At 46.0% G+C, this 20,335-nt stretch overlaps 1 protein-coding gene across 1 annotated transcript; it reads right to left on the minus strand.

Moving 5' to 3' along the window:
- Positions 1-627: 627 nt before the first annotated feature.
- On the minus strand, positions 628-14,384 carry LOC134434444 (nicotinate-nucleotide pyrophosphorylase [carboxylating]-like). Its single transcript, XM_063183099.1, has 6 exons — positions 13,689-14,384; positions 9,404-9,535; positions 6,364-6,534; positions 5,602-5,647; positions 4,757-4,902; positions 628-636 (listed from the first exon to the last, which is right to left on the minus strand). Exons 1-6 carry the CDS (start codon positions 14,382-14,384, stop codon positions 628-630), a joined length of 1,200 nt encoding a protein of 399 aa, XP_063039169.1.
- Between the last annotated feature and the right edge of the window lie 5,951 nt (positions 14,385-20,335).

Here is a 20,335-nt window from a genome sequence, read left to right on the forward strand (position 1 = left end):
GCGACATCAAGGAAGTAGCGCGAAGGGCAATCTTGCAGATCACACCAACAGGAGCTCCAGAAGTCCCGTTCTCTTGCATCAGGCAAGGTCCCACAGAACCATTCATGTCATTTATCGATCGACTCACGCAAGCCGTGGATCGACAAGTGACGATCGAAGAGGCCTCTCTTGGAGAGCTTGGCTTTTGGCAATGCCAACCTGGATTGTCAACGGGTCATTAGTGCCATGCCAGGACGGCCATCCTTGGCAGAGATGCTGGAGGTGGGGACACCTCAGCATGTTGCATCGATCGTGAAGAGTGAATTAAGAGAGGAATGGGAAGAACAGTTAAAGGGACACTCAGAAAGGCAATCTGAGGATAAGACACTGGAAAAGATGTTGGAAAAAATACTCCATCAACAGGATGAGAACATCAACAAAGTTCTCGCAACGATGCAGAAAAAGAGCAATTCCCCAGGAGGACAGTGCTACAAGTGTGGGGAGTTTGGACACTTGAAAAGGAATTGTCCACGAGCACATACACCAACGCCAGCGCAAAAAGCGGAAAGGCCAATTTGCGCGCGGTGCAGAAGAGGAAGACACTCTGTAAAGGAATGTTATTCCCAGACATATGTGGACGGAAATCCGTTACCGCATCTGGGAAACGAGAAGCGCAGTGCACCCGTAACTCGCCAGCACGCTCAGACACAAGTACTGGCGGTGGCTCAAGAGCAGACAGGGCAATCATCAGTGAGCGACAGGCAGATTCCCTCAGCAAAACCCTCAGTCGATTCCACAGTGACCCAGACCTCCTCCCACCAGGGGCACAGTGTGCATTGGCAGCTTCAAAACTAGTATGCTTTCTAGATGAAAGTCATGCGGAGATACCAATGGGTATCCGCGGAGATTCATACAAAAAACAAGATTTCTTGATAGTTGGGCAAGATAAATGCAGTATTCTTGGACTCATTGTTTATTCGACAGTTGTCTCAGCGGACAAAAATACAGAGTTGACAGTGTTGGCAAGAGCACTTCGTCCACCATTGACTGTACCGGAAAATACTGTGGTTGTGAGAGCTTTCGCATTGCCACCACACACGGTTGGAGAGGTCATGTCAATCTTCGACGAAGAAGGTTTCCCTATGAAGGAACATGTTGAAGTACATACAACATGGGTGAAGCACATAGGTCGAGATCGACCCACACTCACGTGCCAATTGACATGTGGGGACAGGACAATAGCGATCAGAGGTATGCTCGAGACAGGGGCGAATGTAACGGTGATATCGTACTTCTTTTGGCCACGCAGTTGGAGCTTGGTTGCGCCATTGGGTTCTCTCTCAGGCATAGGGGGAGCTTCTCTGTGTCTGCAAAGTGAGAATTCTGTCGTTGTCACAGGACCAGGAGACAAGACGGCGATCATTCGTCCTTTTGTCGTCCAAAAGCCGAACACAGTCTGGGGTCAGGATCTTTTGGCACAGTGGGGCACGAAGATCGAAATGGATTTTTAATAGGGGTCACTGCGGCACTCGCCACATTGAAGTTGACATGGAAAACAGATGATCCAGTTTGGGTGGATCAGTGGCCCCTTGAGCGGAAAAAGTTGAGTGCTTTGAAAGACCTGGTCCAAGAACAATTGCAGAAGGGACACATCAAGCCAACAGACATCCCTTGGAATTCTCCAGTGTTTGTCATCAAGAAAAAGCTATCGGGCAAATGGAGGTTGTTACATGATCTCAGGAAGATCAACGAAGTCATAGAAGACATGGGACCGCTTCAGTTGGGACTTCCATCTGTCTCAATGATTCCCAGAGAATGGCTGCTTGTGGTCATTGACCTCAAGGATTGTTTTTTCAGCATTCCACTCCATCCAGATGATGCTCCGAGATTTGCCTTTTCAGTTCCGAGTATCAACAAGGAAACGCCTCTGCAGCGGTACCATTGGGTCGTTCTTCCACAAGGTCTGAAAAATTCTCTGACGATTATTGGAAAAAGGCTCCCAATATTACCAGTTAGATTGTGCCTGGGCCAGTCTGACCCTCGCTGCTGGGCCAAAGGCAGCAACTGCGGTGTATCACCCCAGAGATACCTTGGCTTGCTGGTGGTTGCAGCTGGGCACTGAACAAGTCCAGGCTTGTTAGGAACCCCGTTTACCTCAGGAGGAATGGCTTCAGGCGATGGTGAGGAGAAAAAGGAGAGGATTCTGCTGGAGGGTTTAATGTCCAGAGGTTTATTCCATGGTTACAGAGGTCCGAACGTGAGCAACTGCTCCAACAGAACCTCGGCCGCATGGTCTGATTCACCTTTTAAGCTCAGGGACAGGGGGAGGGGAGGTACAGGTGAGCCACCAACCAGGTGAGAGGGGCAGGGTCTCAGGGGAAGATGTCACCCAGATAGGCCAATGACCCCTGGGCCTGAGGGGCATCCTTTGAACTTGGCCAATCACACGACGCCTTGCTGGAATGTTAAGCCTGACTGACAGGACTCACTCAGCATGGGGGCAAGGGGGAAGGGAGAGACGTAAAGGCGCACCTGGGGAAGTGACCTGGAAGGCCAAAATGGGACATTACAGCACACCACAACAATTGGGGACATTGGGGACATTGGAGACATTGAGGACATTGGGGACATTGAGGACATTGAGGACATTGGAATGGTGGCACCTGGATTTGGGGACATCGGGATCTGGGACATAGAGGACATTGAGGACATTGAGGGACATCAAGGACATGGAGAACATTGGGGGACATTGGAGGAACTGGGGACATTGAGGACATTGGGGACATTGAGGGACATTGAGAACATTGGGGTTTGAGGACATTGGGGACACTGAGGGGCACTGGGGACATTGAAGACATTGAGGACCTCAGGGGGACTGGGGACATTGAGGACACTGAGGGACATTGGGGGACGTTGGGGACATTGAGAACATTGGGGTTGGAGAACATTGGGGGACATTGGGGACATTGGGGGACATTGGGGACATTGAGGACATTGGGGACATTGGAATGGTGGCACCTGGATTTGGGGACATCGAGATCTGGGACCCTGAGGACATTGAGGGACATCAGGGACATGGAGAACATTGGGGGACATTGGAGGAACTGGGGACATTGGGGACATTGGGATATGGGACACTGGAATGGTGGCACTGGGCTTTGGGGACACTGAGGGACACTGAGGGACACTGAGGGACAGGGACTCGTCTGCTCCCAAATGTCCCTGAGGTCCCCAAGGGGCTCGGCCAGCACCTCCTGGCCACCCACGGTCACTGTCACCTGTGGAGACATTGGGGACATCGGGGACATTGGGGACATTGAGGGACATTGGGGACATTGGGGACATTGAGGACCCTGGGGACAGTGAAAACACTGAGGGACACTGGGGACATTGGGTACATCAGGATATGGGACACTGGAATGGTGGCATTTGAATTTGGGGACATCGAGACCTGGGACCCTGAGGACATTGAGGGACACCAAGGACATGGACAACATTGGGGACACTGAGGGACATTGGGGACACTGGGGACATTGGGGACATTGAAAACATTGAGGGACATCGAGGACATTGAGGACACTGGGACATGGGGACATAGGGACAGGAGACCCAGCCACTGTCACCTGCCAGGGACACTTAAGGATATGGGGACAACAAAGAACAATGGGGACAGCAACAAGACAAAGCCACCACAGCCCACCCCGGGGGACAGAGCCACCTCCTGTCCCCTGTCCCCAAACCCCCCCAATGTCACCAATGTCCCCAATCCCTCCAATGTCCCCAACGCCCAAATGTCCCCCTGTCCCTGCTGTCCCCAATGTCCCCCAATGTCCCTGATGTTCCCAGTCCCTCCAATGTCCCCACTGTTTCCAATCCCCTACTGTCCCCAAATGTCCCCAATGTCCCCAAACCCCCTTAATATCCCCAATGTCCTTGATAGCCTCAAATGTCCCCATTGTCCCTGATGTCCCCAATGTCCCCTCACTGTCCCCTCACTGTCCCCAATCCCCCCAGTGTCCCCCATGTCTCCATTGTCCCCAACCCCGAAATGTCCCCCTCACCCTAACGTCCTCATCCCCCCAATGTCCCCAAATCCCCTCAATGTCCCCAATGTCCCCAGTTTCCCAAGCGCCCCCAATGTCCCCAATCCCCCCACTGTCCCCAATGTCCCCAATGTCCCCTAATGTCCCCAACCTCCTCGACGTCCCCAATCCCCCCAATGTCCCCAATGTCCCTTAATGTCCCCAACCTCCTCAAAATCCCCAATCCCCCCAATGTCCCCAGTGTCCCCAATCCCCCTGCTTTCCCCCTGTCCCCAATGTCCCCTAATGTTCCCAACCTCCTTGATGTCCCCAATCCCCCCAATCCCCCCAATGCCCCCAATGTCCCCAATGTCCCCAACCCCCCCCGTCCCCAATGCCCCTAGTGTCCGATCACCATGGCGTGGGGTCCCCAATGTCCCCAAACCCCCCAATGTCCCCAATGTCCCCACTGTCCCCACTGTCCCCAGTGTCCCCTCACTGTGTCCACTGTCCCCAGCGCTGGCGCTGCTCTTTGCCGAGGAGCCGGCCCTGCTGCTCGAGGTCCCCACTGTCCCCAATGTCCCCAAACCCCCCAATGTCCCTACTGTCCCCATTCCCCCCAGTCCCCGCAACGTCCCCTCACTGTCCCCAACCCCCCCACTGTACCCAAATCCCCCCAATGTCCCCCAATGTACCCAATGTACCCAATGTCCCCAATCCCCCCACTGTCCCCAATGTCCCCAGTGTCCCCTCACCATGGCGCGGGGTCCGTAGGGGCCGCTGTGGCCGATGGGGACACAGGTGACACCGGCGTCCTGGTAGCGGCGGCACACGGGGACGGCGGCCGCGGCCGGGACCTCGAGCAGCAGGGCCGGCGCCTCGGCAAAGAGCAGCGCCAGCGCTGGGGACAGTCAGGGGACATTGGGGACACTGGGGGGGTTGGGGACATTGTGGGGTTTGGGGACATTGGGGACGTTGGGGACAGTGAGGACCTCGAGCAGCAGGGCCGGCTCCTTGGCAAAGAGCAGCGCCAGCGCTGGGGACAGTCAGGGGACATTGGGGACACTGGGGACACTGGGGACATTGGGGGGGTTGGGGACATTGGGGACAGTGGGGACATTGGGGGGTTTGGGGACATTGGGGACAGTGGGGACATTGGGGATATTGGGGACAGTGGGGACATTGGGGACAGTGAGGGGACACTGGGGACACTGGGGACAGTGAGCGGGCATTGGGGACATTGGGGCTGCATTGAGGGGACACTGGGGATGCGCTGGGGACATTGGGGACACACAAGGGACATATTGAGGGTACATTGAGGACAATGGGACACATTGGGGACACACAGGGGACACACTGGAGACATTGGGGACACACAAGGGACACATTGAGGGGACATTGGGGACACTGAGGGGATATTGGGGACATTGGGCACACACTGGGGACACACTGAGGGGACAATTGGGGGGACATTGGGGACACATTGAGGACACTGAGGACATTCATTGGTTCCAGGTTGGATTTTGGGGGTATCTGGGATGGATTTGGGGGTTTCTGGGTGGGATTTTCGGGTTTCTGGGCAAATTTTTGTGGTTCCCACGTTGGATTTTCAGGGTTCCTCGGCTCCGTCCCCCATCCCCAGCACCCTGAGGGTGCAGTCGAGCGCGGGGGCGCTGTGGGTCGGGCACCCCATGGACACGACGGCCCCGTGGGGCCCCAGGAACTGGGGCAGGGCCTGCAGGGCTGGGGGGCTCCTGGGGCGGATTTTGGGGTTCAGGGATGGATTCTGGGGTTCCCGGGATTTCATTGGTTCCAGGCTGGGTTTGGTGGGTTGGATTTTGGGGGTTCCAGGCTGGATTTTGGGGGTTCCTGCTCAGATTTTGGGGGTTCCTGGGATGGATTTCAGGGTTCCAGGTGTTTCCCCATCTCAGGTTGGATTTTATTCAGGTTAAATAAATCCAGGTTGGATTTTGGGGGTTCCTGGGACGGATTTTGGGGTTCCCAAATTTCAGGGTTTCAGGTTCGATTTTGAGGTTTCCAGGATGGATGTTGGGGTTCCAGGTTGGATTTTTGGGATGGATTTCAGGGTTCCCAAATTTCACGGTTTCCAGGATGGATTTTGGGGTTCTTGGGATGAATTTTAGGGGTTCCAGGTTGGATTTTGGGGGTTCCTGGGATGGATTTCAGAGTTCCAGGTGTCTCCTCATCTCAGGTTGGATTTCATTGGTTCCAGGTTGGATTTTGGGGTTTCTGGGTTGGATTTTGGGGTTTCTGGGATGGATTTCAGGGCTCCAGGGTGAAATTTTGGGGTTTCCACGTTGGATTTTCAGGGTTCCTCGGCTCCGTCCCCCATCCCCAGCACCTTGAGGGCGCAGTCGAGCGCGGGGACGCTGTGGGTCAGGCACCCCATGGACACGACGTCCACGTGGGGCCCCAGGAAGCTGCCCAGGCTCTCCAGGCCGATGCCCCCGCTGGCCTCCACCAGCACCCGCGGGTGCGCGGCCTTGACGCGTGCGGCCACCGCGTGCAGCGCCTGCAAAACGAGGAGAACATCAAAAAACCCAAAATTTGGGGCTTTGCAACCCAAACCCTGCCCAGTTTCGGTCCCATTTTTTGGGTTTATCCCAATTTTTTTTTTGTTTATTTCCCCATTTTTTTGGGTTTTTTTCCCATTTTTTGGGGGCTTATCCCCATTTCAAAAGATCCACAGCCCCATTTTTGGGGTTTTTCTTCCTATTTTTTGGGGTTTTTCTTCCTAATTTTTGGGGTTTCCCCACATTTTTTGGGGCTTTATCTCAATTTTTTGGGGGTTTTTTCCCCCCGTTTTTTAGGGTTCATTCCTTTTTGTTTGTTTGTTTGTTTTTCCCATTTTTGGGGTTTCATCCCAATTTTTGGAGTTTACCCCAAATATTTGCACCATGTCCTCATTTTTTGGGTTTTTTTCCTTTTTTTTTTGTTTTTATTCCCATGTTTTTTTATTTTTTCCCACTTTTTGTTTTGGGTTTTTCCATTTTTCTGGCGTTTTCCCCCATTTTTTGTGGTTTATTCCCCATTTCTTTGGGAATAATCCCATTTTTTGGACTTTATCCCTATTTTTGGTGTTTATCCCCATTTTGGGGGCTTTTATCCCCATTTTTTGGAGTTTCATCCCCATTTTGTGGCATTTATTCCAATTTTTTGGTTTTTTTCTCAATTTTTGGACTTTACCCCAGTTTTTTGGCTTTTTTCCCCATTTTTGGCGGGTTCATCCCCCCTTTTTGGGTTTTTTCCTCATTTTTTTGGGGTTTTCTGCTTTTTTTTTTTTGTTGATTCCCCATTTTTGGGGTTTATCCCAAATTTTTTGAGATTTCCCCCCCCCTTTTTTTGGGGGGGATTTATCCAAATATTTTTTGATTTTTTTCCCATTTTTATGGGTTTCTCCCCATTTTTGGAGTTTATCCGTGTGCAGATCCCGGTAAAATAGGATCATGTCAGTGAACCCCAAAATTTGGGGTTGGGCGGGATTTGAACCCAAAATTGGGGTGTCCCTGCTCAAATTTGGGTTTTCCCCATAAAAATCCCCACAAATCCGGGGATTTGGACCCAAAATTGGGGTGTCCCTGCTCAAATTTGAGTTTTTTTCCATAAAAATCCCCACAAATTTGGGGATTGTTTCACCCAAAATCGGGGTGTCCACCCCCAAATCCCCTTTAAACCACAAACACCAAAAAAATTGGGATTTTTCACCCAAAATTTGGGGTCTCTCCCACCCAGATAAATCCCAAATTTGGGGGTTTCCAACCCAAAATTTGCCCAGTTTGGGTCCCCAGAAAAAATGATCAATTTTGGGATTGTTCCGCTTAAAACTGGGCATTCAAAATTGGGGTGTCCACCCCCAAATCCCCACTAAACCAGAAACCCCAAAAAATTGGGATTTTCCACCCAAAATTTGGGGTCTAAGCTACCGAGAAAAACCCCAAAATTTGGGGTTTCCAACCCAAAATTTGCTTGATTTGGGCCCCTAAAAAAAAATTATCAGTTCTGGGATTGTTTGACCCAAAACTGGGGTGTCCACCCCTAAATCCTCCTCCATTAAACCTCATCCATTAAACCAGAAATCCCAAAAATTTGGGGTTTCCAACCCAAAATTTGCCCAGTTTGGGTCCTGAAAAAAATTTATCAATTTTGGGGTTGTTCTGCTTAAAATTGGGCGTTCAAAATCCGGGTGTCCATCCCCAAATTCTACAAATCGCCCTTAAACCAGAAATCCCAAAAATTTGGGATTTTTCCACCCAATTTTGGGGTCCCACCCATCCAGAAAACCCCAAAATTTGGGATTTTCAACCTAAAATCTGCCTAATTTGTGTCCCTATAAAAACCCATTAAAAATGGGATTATTTAACCCAAAATTGGGGTGTCCACCCTCAAATCCCCATTAAACCAGAAACCCCAAAAATTTGGGATTTTCCAACCAAAATTTGGGGTCCGAGCCACCGAGAAAAACCCCAAAATTTGGGATTTTCAACCTAAAATCTGCCCAATTTCGGTCCCTATAAAAACCCATTAAAAATGGGATTATTCCACCCAAAATTGGGGCATCCACCCCCAAATCCTCCAAATCCCCATTAAACCCAAAAATTGGGATTTTGCACCCAATTTTGGGGTCTCACCCAACTAAAAATACCCAAAATTTGGGATTTCCAACCCAAAATTTGCCCAATTTGGGTCCCTATAAAAAAATCACTAATTCTGGGATTGTTCCACCAAAAATTGGGGTGCCCACCCCCAAATCCCTCCTAAACCAGAAACCCCAAAAATTTGGGATTTTCCACCCAATTTTGGGGTCCCACCCACCAAGAAAAACCCCAAAATTTGGGACTTTCAACCTAAAATCTGCCCTAAAATTTGGGTCCCTAAAAAATTTATCAATTCTGGAATTATTTGACCCCCCAAAAAAACCCGATTTTTTGCAGTTATCTCCCCCAAATTTTCACCGTTTTTCCCCAAAATTTCGATTTTCGGGGTTCCCTGATATTTCGGGGCTCCCCTGTGGGCTCAGAGCTCAAATCTCCACCATCCCCACCCCAATTTTGGGCCATTTTAGGGGTTTTCTCCCCCAAATTTTCACCGTTTTCCCCCAAATTTTCACCTTTTTTTCCCAAAATTTTCACCTTTTTCCCCCAAATTTTCACCTTTTCCCCCAAAAATTTCGATTTTTGGGGTTCCCCAAATTTCGGGGCTCCCCCGTGGGCTCAGAGCTCAAATCTCCACCATCACCACCCCAATTTTGGGCCACTTTTTTTAGTTTCTCCCTCAAATTTTCACCATTTTTCCCCAAATTTTCACCGGTTTTCCCCCAAAATTTCACCATTTTTCCCCCCAAAATTTCGATTTTTGGGGTCCCCCGATGTTTTGGGGCTCACCTCTGGGCTCAGGTTGTCGAGCAGGACGACGTCGGCCCCAGCCTTGGCCGCCTCCAGCGCCTGCTCGGCGCTCGCGCACTCCACGCCCAATTTCCGCGTGAAGCCCCCGGCCCGGCGCGCCCCCTCAATCAGCTGTGGGACCCCAAAATAACCCCCAAAAATTAGGGATTTGCCTCCCAAAATTTGGGTTTTTCTATTCAAAATTAATCCTCAAAAATTGGGGATTTCTAATCGAAATTAATCCCCAAAAATTTGGAAATTAATCCCCAAAAATTGGGTTTTTCTATTCAAAATTAATCCCCAAAAATTGGGGATTTCTACTCAAAATTTATCCCCAAAAATTTGGAAATTAATTCCCAAAAATTGGGATTTTTTTTCCCCAAATGAATCCCCAAAAATTCGGAAATTAATGCCCAAAAATTGGGAATTTCCCACCCAAAAACTGGGAATTCCTACTCAAAATTAGTCCCTAAAAAATTGGGAATTTCCCCCCCAAACTCATCCCCAAAAATTCAGAAATTAATCCCCAAAAATTGAGAATTTGACTCCCAAATTAATACCCCAAAATTGGGGATTTCTACTCAAAATTAATCCCCCAAAAATTGGGAATTTATACGCAAAATTAATCAACAAAAATTCAGAAATGAATCCCCAAAAATTGGCAATTTCTGCCCCAAATTAATCCCCCAAAATTGGGAATTTGTCCCCAAAATTCATCTGCAAAATTGGGGACTTCCCTCTGAAATTAATCCCCAAAAAATTCAGAAATTAATCCCCAAAAATTGGGAATTTCTACTCAAAATTCATCCCCAAAAATTTGGAAATTAATCCCCAAATTAATGGCCAAAAATTGGGAATTTCCCTCTAAAATTCATCCCCAAAAATTGGGAATTTTCACCCAAAATTATCCCCAAAAATTGGGAATTTGCCCATAAATTCATCCCCAAAAATTGGGCATTTTCACCCCAAAATTATCCCCAAAAATTGGGAATTTCCCCCCCAAAATTGATCCCCAATTTCCGCGTGTAGCCCCCAGCCCAAAATCAGCTGTGGGACCCCAAAATTAACGCCCAAAATTGTGATTTTAACCCACAAAATTGGGAATTTCTGCTCAAAATTTATGCCCAAAAATTGGGATTTTTTCCCCAAATTAATCTCCAAAAATTTGGAAATTAATCCCCCAAAATTCGGAATTTTCAGCCCAAAAATTGGGAATTTCCCCTCCAAACTCATCCCCAAAAATTCGGAAATTAATCCCCAAAAATTGAGAATTTGACTCCCAAATTAATACCCCAAAATTGGGGATTTCTACTCAAAATTAATCCCCCAAAAATTGGGAATTTCTACTCAAAATTAATCAACAAAAATTCGGAAATTAATCCCCAAAAATTGGCAATGTCTGCCCCAAATTAATCCCCAAAAATTGGGAATTTCCCCGTAAATTAACCCCCAAAATTGGGAATTTCTACTCAAAGATAATCCCCCCAAAATGGGGAATTTTCCCCTCAAATTAATCTCAAAAAATTGGGAATTTTCCCAAAATTACCCCCAAAATTTCAGAAATTATTCCCCAAAAATCGGGAATTTCTACTCAAAATTTCCCCCCCCCAAAAAAACCTGGGAATTTCTATTCAAAATTAATCCCCAAAAATTGGGAATTTTCACCCCAAAAATTGGGAATTATCACCCCAAAATTACCCCAAAAATTGCGAATTTTCACCCCAAAAATTGGGATTTTTCCCACAAAATTATCCCCAAAAATTGGGAATTTCTACTCAAAAATTGGCAATTTTCCAGCAAAATTAATCCCCAAAAATTCAGAAATGATTCCCCCAAAACTGAAAATTTCTACGCAAAATTAATCCCCAAAAATTGGGACTTTACCCCCAAATTAACCCCCAAAAATTGGGAATTCCTACTCAAAATTCATCCCCAAAAATTTGGAAATTAATCCACAAAAATTGGGAATTTTCACCAAAATTCATCCCCAAAATTGGGAATTTTCACCAAAATTCATCCCCAAAAATTGGGAATTTTCCCCTCAAATTTGGGGTCTCGCTCCAACCAAAACCCCCCAAATTTCGGGGTCCCCCCACTCCCTTTCCCCCCAAAATTTTCCCCAAATTTCGGGGTCTCCCCACCCCATTTTCCCCCCAAATTTCATGGTCTCCCCCCAAATTTCCTCCTCATTTCACCTCCAATTTCGGGGTCCCACCGTGCCCAAACCGCCCCAAAATCGGGGTCCCCCCACACCCAAAACCACCCAAAAATCCCCCAAATTTTGGGGTGCTCGCCTTTGCCAGCGCTCCGGGATTGTCCGGACCCCTCCCAAATTTGCCCCCCAAATTTCCCCCATTTTACCCCAAATTCGGGGTCCCCACAACCGGAACCCCCCAAATTTTGCCCCCCAAATTTTGGGTTTCCCCACCCCATTTTCCCCCCAAATTTTCCCCCATTTCTCCCCCATTTCCCCCCCCCAAATGTGGGGGTCCCCACAACCAGAACCCCCCCAAATTTTGCCCCCAAATTCGGGGTCTCTCCACCCCATTTTACCCCAAATTTTTCCCCAATTTTTCCCCCATTTTCCACCCAAATTTTGCCCCATTTCCCCCCAAATTTCGGGGTCTCCCACAACCAAAACCGCCCCAAATCCCCCCCAAAATTTGGGGTCCTTACCTGTTTAACCCCTTCCTGTCCCTCACTCAGTTCCACCACCGCTCTGTGCTTGTCCTTGAGCAGCCCGGAGACCCATTTCCCCCCCCAAATTTCCCCTCATTTTACCCCAAATTTTTCCCCATTTCTTCCCCATTTCCCCCCCAGATTTGGGGGTCCCCACAACCAGAACCCCCCCAAATTCTGTAGGGTCTCCCCACAACCAAAACTGCCCCAATTCAAGGGTCCCCCCACTCATTTCCCCCCCAGTTTAGGGGGTCCCCACCTGCCGGATCCCCCCCCATTCTCCCCCCATTTCTCCTCCATTTCCCCCCCAATTTTTTCCCCATTTCTCCCCCATTTTCACCCAATTTTTTTCCCCAATTTCGGGGCTCTCCCACCCAAAATTTCCCCCAAATTTTGGGGTCCTCACCTGTGTCACCCCCTCCTCTGTCTCCCATGCACTGCTCTGTGATTGTCCAGATGCCCCCTCCCCAAATTCCTGATCCCCCTCCCCATTTTCCACCCAAATTTTTTCCCCAATTTCGGGGTTCCCCCACCCCAAAACCCCCCAAAATTTGGGGTCCTTACCCGTTTAACCCCTTCCTGCCCACTGTCGCTCTCTCTGTGATTGTCCCCCCAAATTTCCTCCCCATTTTCCACCCATTTTTCCCCCATTTCCACCCAAATTTTTCCCATTTCCCCCCACATTTCGGGGTTCCCCCGACCCAAAATTTGGGGGTCCTTACCCATTGAACCCCTTCGTGCCCGCCGCCCATCTCGGCCACGGCCCTGTGCTTGTCCTTGAGCAGCCTGAACGCCCCCAGCCCCTCCCAAATTTCTCCCCCATTTTCCCCCAAATTTCCCCCAAATTTTTCCCCAAATCCGGGGGTCCCCACAACCAGAACCCCCCAAATTTTTCCCCCAAATTCCGGATTCCCCCCATTCATTCCTCCCCCATTTCCACCCCTATTTCCACCCCATTTTACCCCAAATTTTTCCCCCATTTCTCCGCCATTTTCCACCCAAATTATCCCTCATTTTCCACCCAAATTTCCGGGTCTCCCACAACCAAAACCGCCCCAAACCCCCCCAAAATTGGGGTCCTTACCCGTCTAACCCCTTCCTGCCCGCCGCTCAGCTCCGCCACCGGCCTGTGATTGCCCCGATCCCCCCTCCCCATTTCCTTCAAATTTCCCCCATTTTACCCCAAATTTTTCCCCCATTTTTCCCCATTTGCCCCCCAGATTTGGGGGTCCCCACAACCAGAACCCCCCAAATTTTGCCCCCAAATTCGGGGTCTCCCCACCCCATTTCTCCCCCACTTCTCCCCAGTTTTCCACCCAAATTTCTCCCCATTTCTCCCCCACTTTCCACCCAAATTTTCCCTCATTTTCCCCCAAATTTCGGGGTCTCCCACAACCAAAACCGCCCCAAATCCCCCCAAAATTTGGGGTGCTCAGCCGTTTAACCCCTTCGTGCCCACCTCCGCTCATCTCGGCCGCGGCCCTGTGCTTGTCCTTGAGCAGCCCGGACCCCCCATTTCCCACCCAAATTTCCCCCATTTTACCCCAATTTTTTCCCCAATTTCGGGGGTCTCTCACCCCAAAATTGGGGTCCTTACCCGTTTAACCCCTTCCTGCCCGCCTCCGCCCATCTCGGCCACGGCCCTGTGGTTGTCCTTGACGAGGCCGAAGGCCCCCAGGCCCTGGCGGTGCCCCTGCGCGCCCCCCACGCCCAGCGCGTACTTCTCGGCCGCCCTGAAGCCGGGCGTGCCCTTGCGCGTCCCCGCCACGACCCCTCCCCAATTTCGGCTCTCGGCGACGCCCCGGGCCCGGGCGGCCATGGAGGCCACGCCGCTGCAGCGGCCCAGGACGTTGAGGGCCGTGCGCTCGGCCAGGAGCAGCCCGGAAACGGGGCCGCGAACCTCGGCCAGCAGCGCCCGGCCCGGGCCCAGCCGGGAACCTTCGGGAACCTTCCAGAGCACGGAGCAGCCCGACAGCGCGAACACCGCCTCGGCGAACGGGCAGCCGGCCAGCACCCCGAAAAATGGGGGGGTTTTGGGGTTAAATGCGGGGGTTTTGGGGTTAAATCCGGCGGTTTCGGGGTTAAATGCGGGGGTTTCGGGGTTTTTGACGAGGATGTGGGCGCGGATCTCGGCGTTCCCCAGCGGCGCCACGGTGGGGTCGGGCCAGGACGCGTCCTCGTCCAGCCAGGAGCGCGCCAGGGCCCGCAGGCGGTGCGGGGGAGGGGGGGGCGGCCAGGGGGTCCCCAAAAGGTTCGGGGGGTTCGGGGGTCCCGCGGGGTTCGGGGGCGCAGAGCCGGACATGGTGCGGAGAGACCTGGGGAGAGAGAAAGGGAATTAGGGGGAGGATATTGGGGTCCTTGGGGGGCATTTTGGGGGTCTTGGGGGTCTCTGTGAGGATTTGGGGGTCCCAGGAGGGTCCTTGAGGGGATTTGGGGGTCCCAGGAGGGGATTTGGGGTAATGGGGAGGGGTCTTCGAGGGGTTAATGGGGTCCCAGGGGAGATTTTGGGGTTCCCATTGGGATCTATGGGGAGATAATTGGGTCTGGGGGGGATTTTGGGGGTCCTGGGAGGGTCCTTGGGGGGATTTTGGGGTCCCCATTGGGATTTTTGGGGAGCTATTTGGGTCTGGTGGGGATTTGGGGGTCCCAGGAGGGGGCTTGGAGAGGATTTAGGGGTCCCAGGAGGGTCCTTGAGGGGATTTTGGGGTCCCCATTGGGATCTATGGGGAGATATTTGGGTCTGGGGGCGATTTGGGGGTGTGGGGAGGGGGCTTGGAGGGGATTTTGGGGTCGGTTTCGGGGGATTTTGAGGGGATTTTGGGGGTTTTGGGGGTCCCAGGAGGGTCCTTGGGCGATTTTGGGGCTCTTTGGGGGATCCTGGATGGGAATTTGGGGTCCCTGAGGGGATTTGGGGCAATGGGGAGGGGGCTTGGAGGGGATTTGGGGGGTCCTGGTGGGGATTTTGGGGTCCCAGGAGGGGATTTGGGGTAATGGGGAGGGGGCTTCGAGGGGTTAATGGGGTCCCAGGGGAGATTTTGGGGTCCCCATGGGGATCTCTGGGGAGATTTTTGGGTCTGGGGGCGATTTTGGGGTCCCAGGGGGAATTTTGAGGGATTTTGGGGTCCCAGGGGGGTATTTGGGGGGTCCTTAAGGGGGTTTTGGGGTCCCCCTTGGGGTTTTTGGGGAGGTTTTGGGTCTGGGGGGGATTTTGGGGGTCCCTGGGGGGATTTGGGGGCGCTGAAGAGCAAATTTGGGGTCGGGTTTGGGGGATTTGGGCCAATTTGGGGCCGATTTTTTTCCACTTTTTTCCCCATTTTGGGGATTTTTGGCCGATTTTGTGCCAATTTGGGTCAATTTGGTGCCGATTTTTGCCTTTTCCCCCTTTTTTGGGATTTTTTGGTGATTTTGGAATTAATTTGTGTCATTTTTTGCCAATTTGGTGCCGATTCTTTGCCTTTTTTCCCCTTTTTTAGGATTTTGGGGTAATTTTGGGGTGAATTTGTGTCAATTTTTTTCCAATTTTGTGCCAATTTTTCCCCTTTCTTTCTGGTTTTGGGTAGTTTGGGGTGATTTTAGGTTATTTTTTTCCAATTTTGTGCCGATTTTTCCCCTTTTTTCCATTTTAGGGATTTTTTTATAATTTTGTACCAATTCTTGCCAATTTAGTGCCGATGTTTCCCCTTTTTTTTTTTGGTTTTGGGGCTTTTTAGCTGATTTTTTGTCAAATTTTGCCCATTTTGTGCCGATTTTTTGCCTTTTTTTCTGCTTTTGGGCCAATTTCTGCTGATTTTGTGTAATTTCAGCCGATTTTATGCCAATTTTTCCCATTTTTGCGCTGATTTTCCCCCTTTTTTCCGGTTTTGGGGCAATTTCTTCTGATTTTGGGCAATTTAAGCCAATTTTATGTCAATTTTTGCCATTTTTGTGTCGATTTTTCCCCCTTTTTTTCCCTTTTAGGGATTTTTGGATTATTTCGTGACAATTTGAGTCAATTTAGTGCCGATTTTCGCCCTTTATTTAAATTTTGGGAGATTTTAAAATAATTTCGTGTCAATTTTTGCCACTTTTGTGCCAACTTTCCTCCTTTTTTCCTGATTTTGGGCAATTTAGGGCGATTTTGAGTAATTTTAGCTGATTTAGTGCCGATTTTTCCCAATTTTGTGTATTTTGGGATGGTTTTGGGTGATTTTGTGTCAATTTTTGCCAATTTTGTGCCCATTTTTCCCCTTTTTCTGGTTTTGGGCCGATTTCTGCTGATTTTGTGTAATTTCAGCCGATTTTATGCCAATTTTTGCCAATTTTGTGCCAATTTTTCCCCTTTTTTTTCCGATTTTGGGCCGATTTCCGCTGATTTTGTGTAATTTCAGCCGATTTTGTGCCAATTTTCGCCAATTCTGCGCCGATTTTTCCCCCTTTTTTCCGGTTTTGGGCCGATTTCTGATGATTTTGGGTTATTGTAGCCGATTTTATGTCAATTTTTGCCAATTTTGTGCCGATTTTTCCCCTTCTTTCCCGTTTTGGGCCGATTTCCGCTGATTTTGTGCAATTTCAGCCGATTTTGTGCCGATTTTTGCCCTTTTTGCCCCAAATCCCGCGGTCCCGGGGCCGTTTTGGGGCCGGCCCCACCCCCTCCCCTCCCCCGCCCCTCCCCCACTCACCGGGCGCGCGCCGGGCCCGAATGAGGCCCCGGGGGGGGAGGGGGGGGGATCTTACCCGGGGGGGCGGGGCCACAGCGCGGGCGCTGATTGGCTGCCGCCGCTGATTGGCTGCCACGCCCACCCAAAAAAAAAAAAAATTCCGGAAAAACCCAAAAATAAACCCGGAAGTGTTTGGGGGGAGGGGAAGTTGGGGAAAAATGGGGGGAAATTGGGAAAAATGAGATTTGGGGACATTGGGGACATTGGGGGAAAAATGGGGAAAAAATGGGGAAAATTGGGGAAAATGAGATTGGGGGAACATTGGGGAAAAATGGGGAAAAATTGGGAAAATTGGGGAAAATGGGGAAAATTTGGGAAAATTGGGGAAAATGAGATTTGGGGACATTGGGGAGACTGGGGGGACGTTGGGGAAAAATTGGGGGGAAAATGGGAAAAATGAGATTTGGGGACAATGAGAAAAAATTGGAAAAATTGGGAGAAATTTAGAAAAATGAGTATTGGGGACATTAAGGACAATGAGAAAAAAAAGGGAAAAATTGGGGGAAAAATGCAGAAAAATTGGGGAAAATTTTAAAAAATGAGATCTGGGGACATTGGGGGAAAATGGGAGAAAATTGGGAAAAGTTGGGGGAAAAGTGGAGAAAAATCGGGGAAAATTTAGAAAATGAGATTTGGGGAAAATTGGGGAGATTGGGGGGACATTGGGGAGAAATTGGGAGAAAATTGGGGGAAATTTAGAAAAATGAGATTTGGGGACATTGGGGGAAAATTGGGGGAAAATTGGGAGAAATGAGATTTGGGGACATTGGGGAGAAATTGGGGGAAAATTTAGAAAAATGAGATTTGGGGATGTTGGGGACATTGGGGGAAAAATGGGAAAAAAATGGGAAAAATTGGGGGAAAATTGGGGAAAATGAGATTTGGGGACATTGGGGACGGTGGGGGAAAATTTGGGAAAAAATTGGGGGAAAATTGGTAAAAAATGGGAAAAATGAGATTTGGGGACATTGGGGGAAAATTGGGGGAAAATTGGGAGAAATGAGATTGGGGACATTGGGGGAAAAATGGGAAAAAAACGGGAAAAATTGGGGGAAAATATATTATATTACATTACATTACATTACATTACATTACATTACATTATATTATATTATATTATATTATATTATACTATATTACATTACATTGTATAGTATTATATTTTATTATTTTGTATTTTATTTATTTTATTTGATTTTATTTATTTTTATTTCATTTAATGTTTTAATACATTTTTTTATTCTATTGTATTTATTATTTATTTTATTGTATTTCATTTCATTTCATTTTTATTTTATTTTATTTTATCTTATTTTATTTCATTTCATTTCATTTTTATTTTATTTTATTTTATCTTATTTCATTTCATTTCATTTTTATTTTATTTTATTTTATTTTATCTTATTTCATTTCATTTTAATTTTATTTTATTTTATTTCATTTTATCTTATTTTATTTCATTATTTTATTTTATGTTATTTTATTTATTTTATTTTATTTTATTTTATTTCATTTCATTTTATTTTATTTTATTCTGTCCTTCCCCAGCAAAACTCGATTTTATCTCTGGTTTTCTTCAGCTTCCAAATTCCAAATTCCATCAGGGGCCAGAAATGCTCTGCAAACACAAAAACCCAACAAACAGATTTGGGTTCTATTTATTTTTATTTCATTTCATGTTTTAATCCATTTACATTGTATTATATTATATTATATTATATTATATTATATTATATTATATTATATTATATTATATTATATTATATTATATTATACTATACTATACTATACTATATTATACTATATTACATTACATTGTATAGTATTTTATTTTATTATTTTATATTTTATTTATTTTATTTTATTTTATTTATTATTTATTTTTATTTCATTTTATGTTTTAATACATTTTTATTTTATTTTATTGTATTTATTATTTTATTTAATTTATTTTATTTTATCTTATTTTATTTTATTTTATCCTATCTTATTTCATTTCATTTTATTTCATTTTTATTTCATTTAATTTCATTTTTATTTTATTTCATTTCATTTAATTTCATTTTAATTTTATTTTGTTTTATTTCATTTTATTTTGTTTTATTTCATTTTATCTTATTTTATTTCATTATTTTATTTTATTTTATTTTATTTTATTTTATTTTATTTTATTTTATTTTATTTTATTTTATTTTATTTTATTTTATTTTATTTTGTTCTGTCCTTCTCCAGCAAAACTTGATTTTATTTCTGGTTTTCTCCAGATTCCAAATTCCATCCTGGGGCCAGAAATGCTCTGCAAACACAAAAACCCAAAAACAGATTTGGGCTCTGCAAACACAAACCCAACAAAGAAATTTTGTTTTTTCAGGGCATTTATGGCCCCGAGCAAAGGGCAAACCCAGCCCAGGGAGGAGAGGTTTGGAGAAAATCAATCCAGCAATAAAATCAATCGATAAAATCAATCAATCGATACATTAAATCGAACAATAAAATCAGTTCAACAATAAAATAAATCGAAATAAATGAATCAATCAATAAAATCAATCCATCGATAAATTAAATCAAACAATAAAATCAATCGATAAAATCAATCGATCAATAAATTACATTGAACAATAAAATTAATCCAACAATAGAATCAATTGAACAATAATTTAAATCAGTCGATAAATTGAATCGAACAATGAAATCAATCCAAACAATAAAATCAATCGAACAATAAAATAGATGGAAATAAATAAATCAAACAATCAAATAAATACATTAAATAAATCGAACAATAAAATAAATAAGTCAATAAAATCAATCGAGCAATAAAATAAATAAATCAATAAAATCTAGCAATCGATAAATTAAATTGAACAATAAAATCAATCCAGCAATAAAATCAATAAAAATAAATAAATCAAACAATAAAATAAATCAATTAAATAAATCAAACAATGAAATAAATCAATCAATAAATTAAATTGAACAATAAAATCAATCCAGCAATAAAATCAATCAATCGATAAATTAAATCGAATAATACAATCAATCCAACAGTAAAATCAATCGAACAATAATTTAAATCAGTCGATAAATTGAATCAAACAATAAAATCAATCCAAACAATAAAATCAATCGAACAATAAAATAGATGGAAATAAATAAATCAAACAATAAAATAAATCCATTAAATAAATCGAACAATAAAATAAATAAGTCAATAAATTACATCAAACAATAAAATCAATCCAACGATAAAATCAATCCGGCAATAAAATCAATCAAAATAAATGAATCAATCAATAAAATCAATAAATCGATAAATTAAATCGAACAATACAATGAATCCAAACAATAAAATCAATCAATTAAATAAATCAAACAATAAAATATATAAATCAATAAATTAAATCAAACAATAAAATCAATCGAACAATAAAATAAATCCATCGATAAATGAAATCGAACAATAAAATCAATCCAATGATAAAATTAATTGAACAATAAAGTCAATTGATCAATAAAATAATCAATCGATAAAATCAATCAATTGATAAATTAAATT

Source organism: Melospiza melodia, unplaced genomic scaffold (genome assembly GCF_035770615.1).
Source record: "Melospiza melodia melodia isolate bMelMel2 unplaced genomic scaffold, bMelMel2.pri scaffold_37, whole genome shotgun sequence".
Classification (NCBI taxonomy): domain Eukaryota; kingdom Metazoa; phylum Chordata; class Aves; order Passeriformes; family Passerellidae; genus Melospiza; species Melospiza melodia.

Excerpts from the sequence above, each read along its gene's own strand:
- LOC134434444 (XM_063183099.1), bottom strand. The coding sequence starts at position 14,384 with ATGTCCGGCTCTGCGCCCCCGAACCCCGCGGGACCCCCGAACCCCCCG. Across the intron at positions 9,536-13,688 it reads GCGGAGGCGGGCAGGAAGGG|CTGATTGAGGGGGCGCGCCG; the intron begins GTTAAACGGGTA and ends GGGGTCCCACAG. Across the intron at positions 6,535-9,403 it reads TCGACAACCTGAGCCCAGAG|GCGCTGCACGCGGTGGCCGC; the intron begins GTGAGCCCCAAA and ends CTCGTTTTGCAG.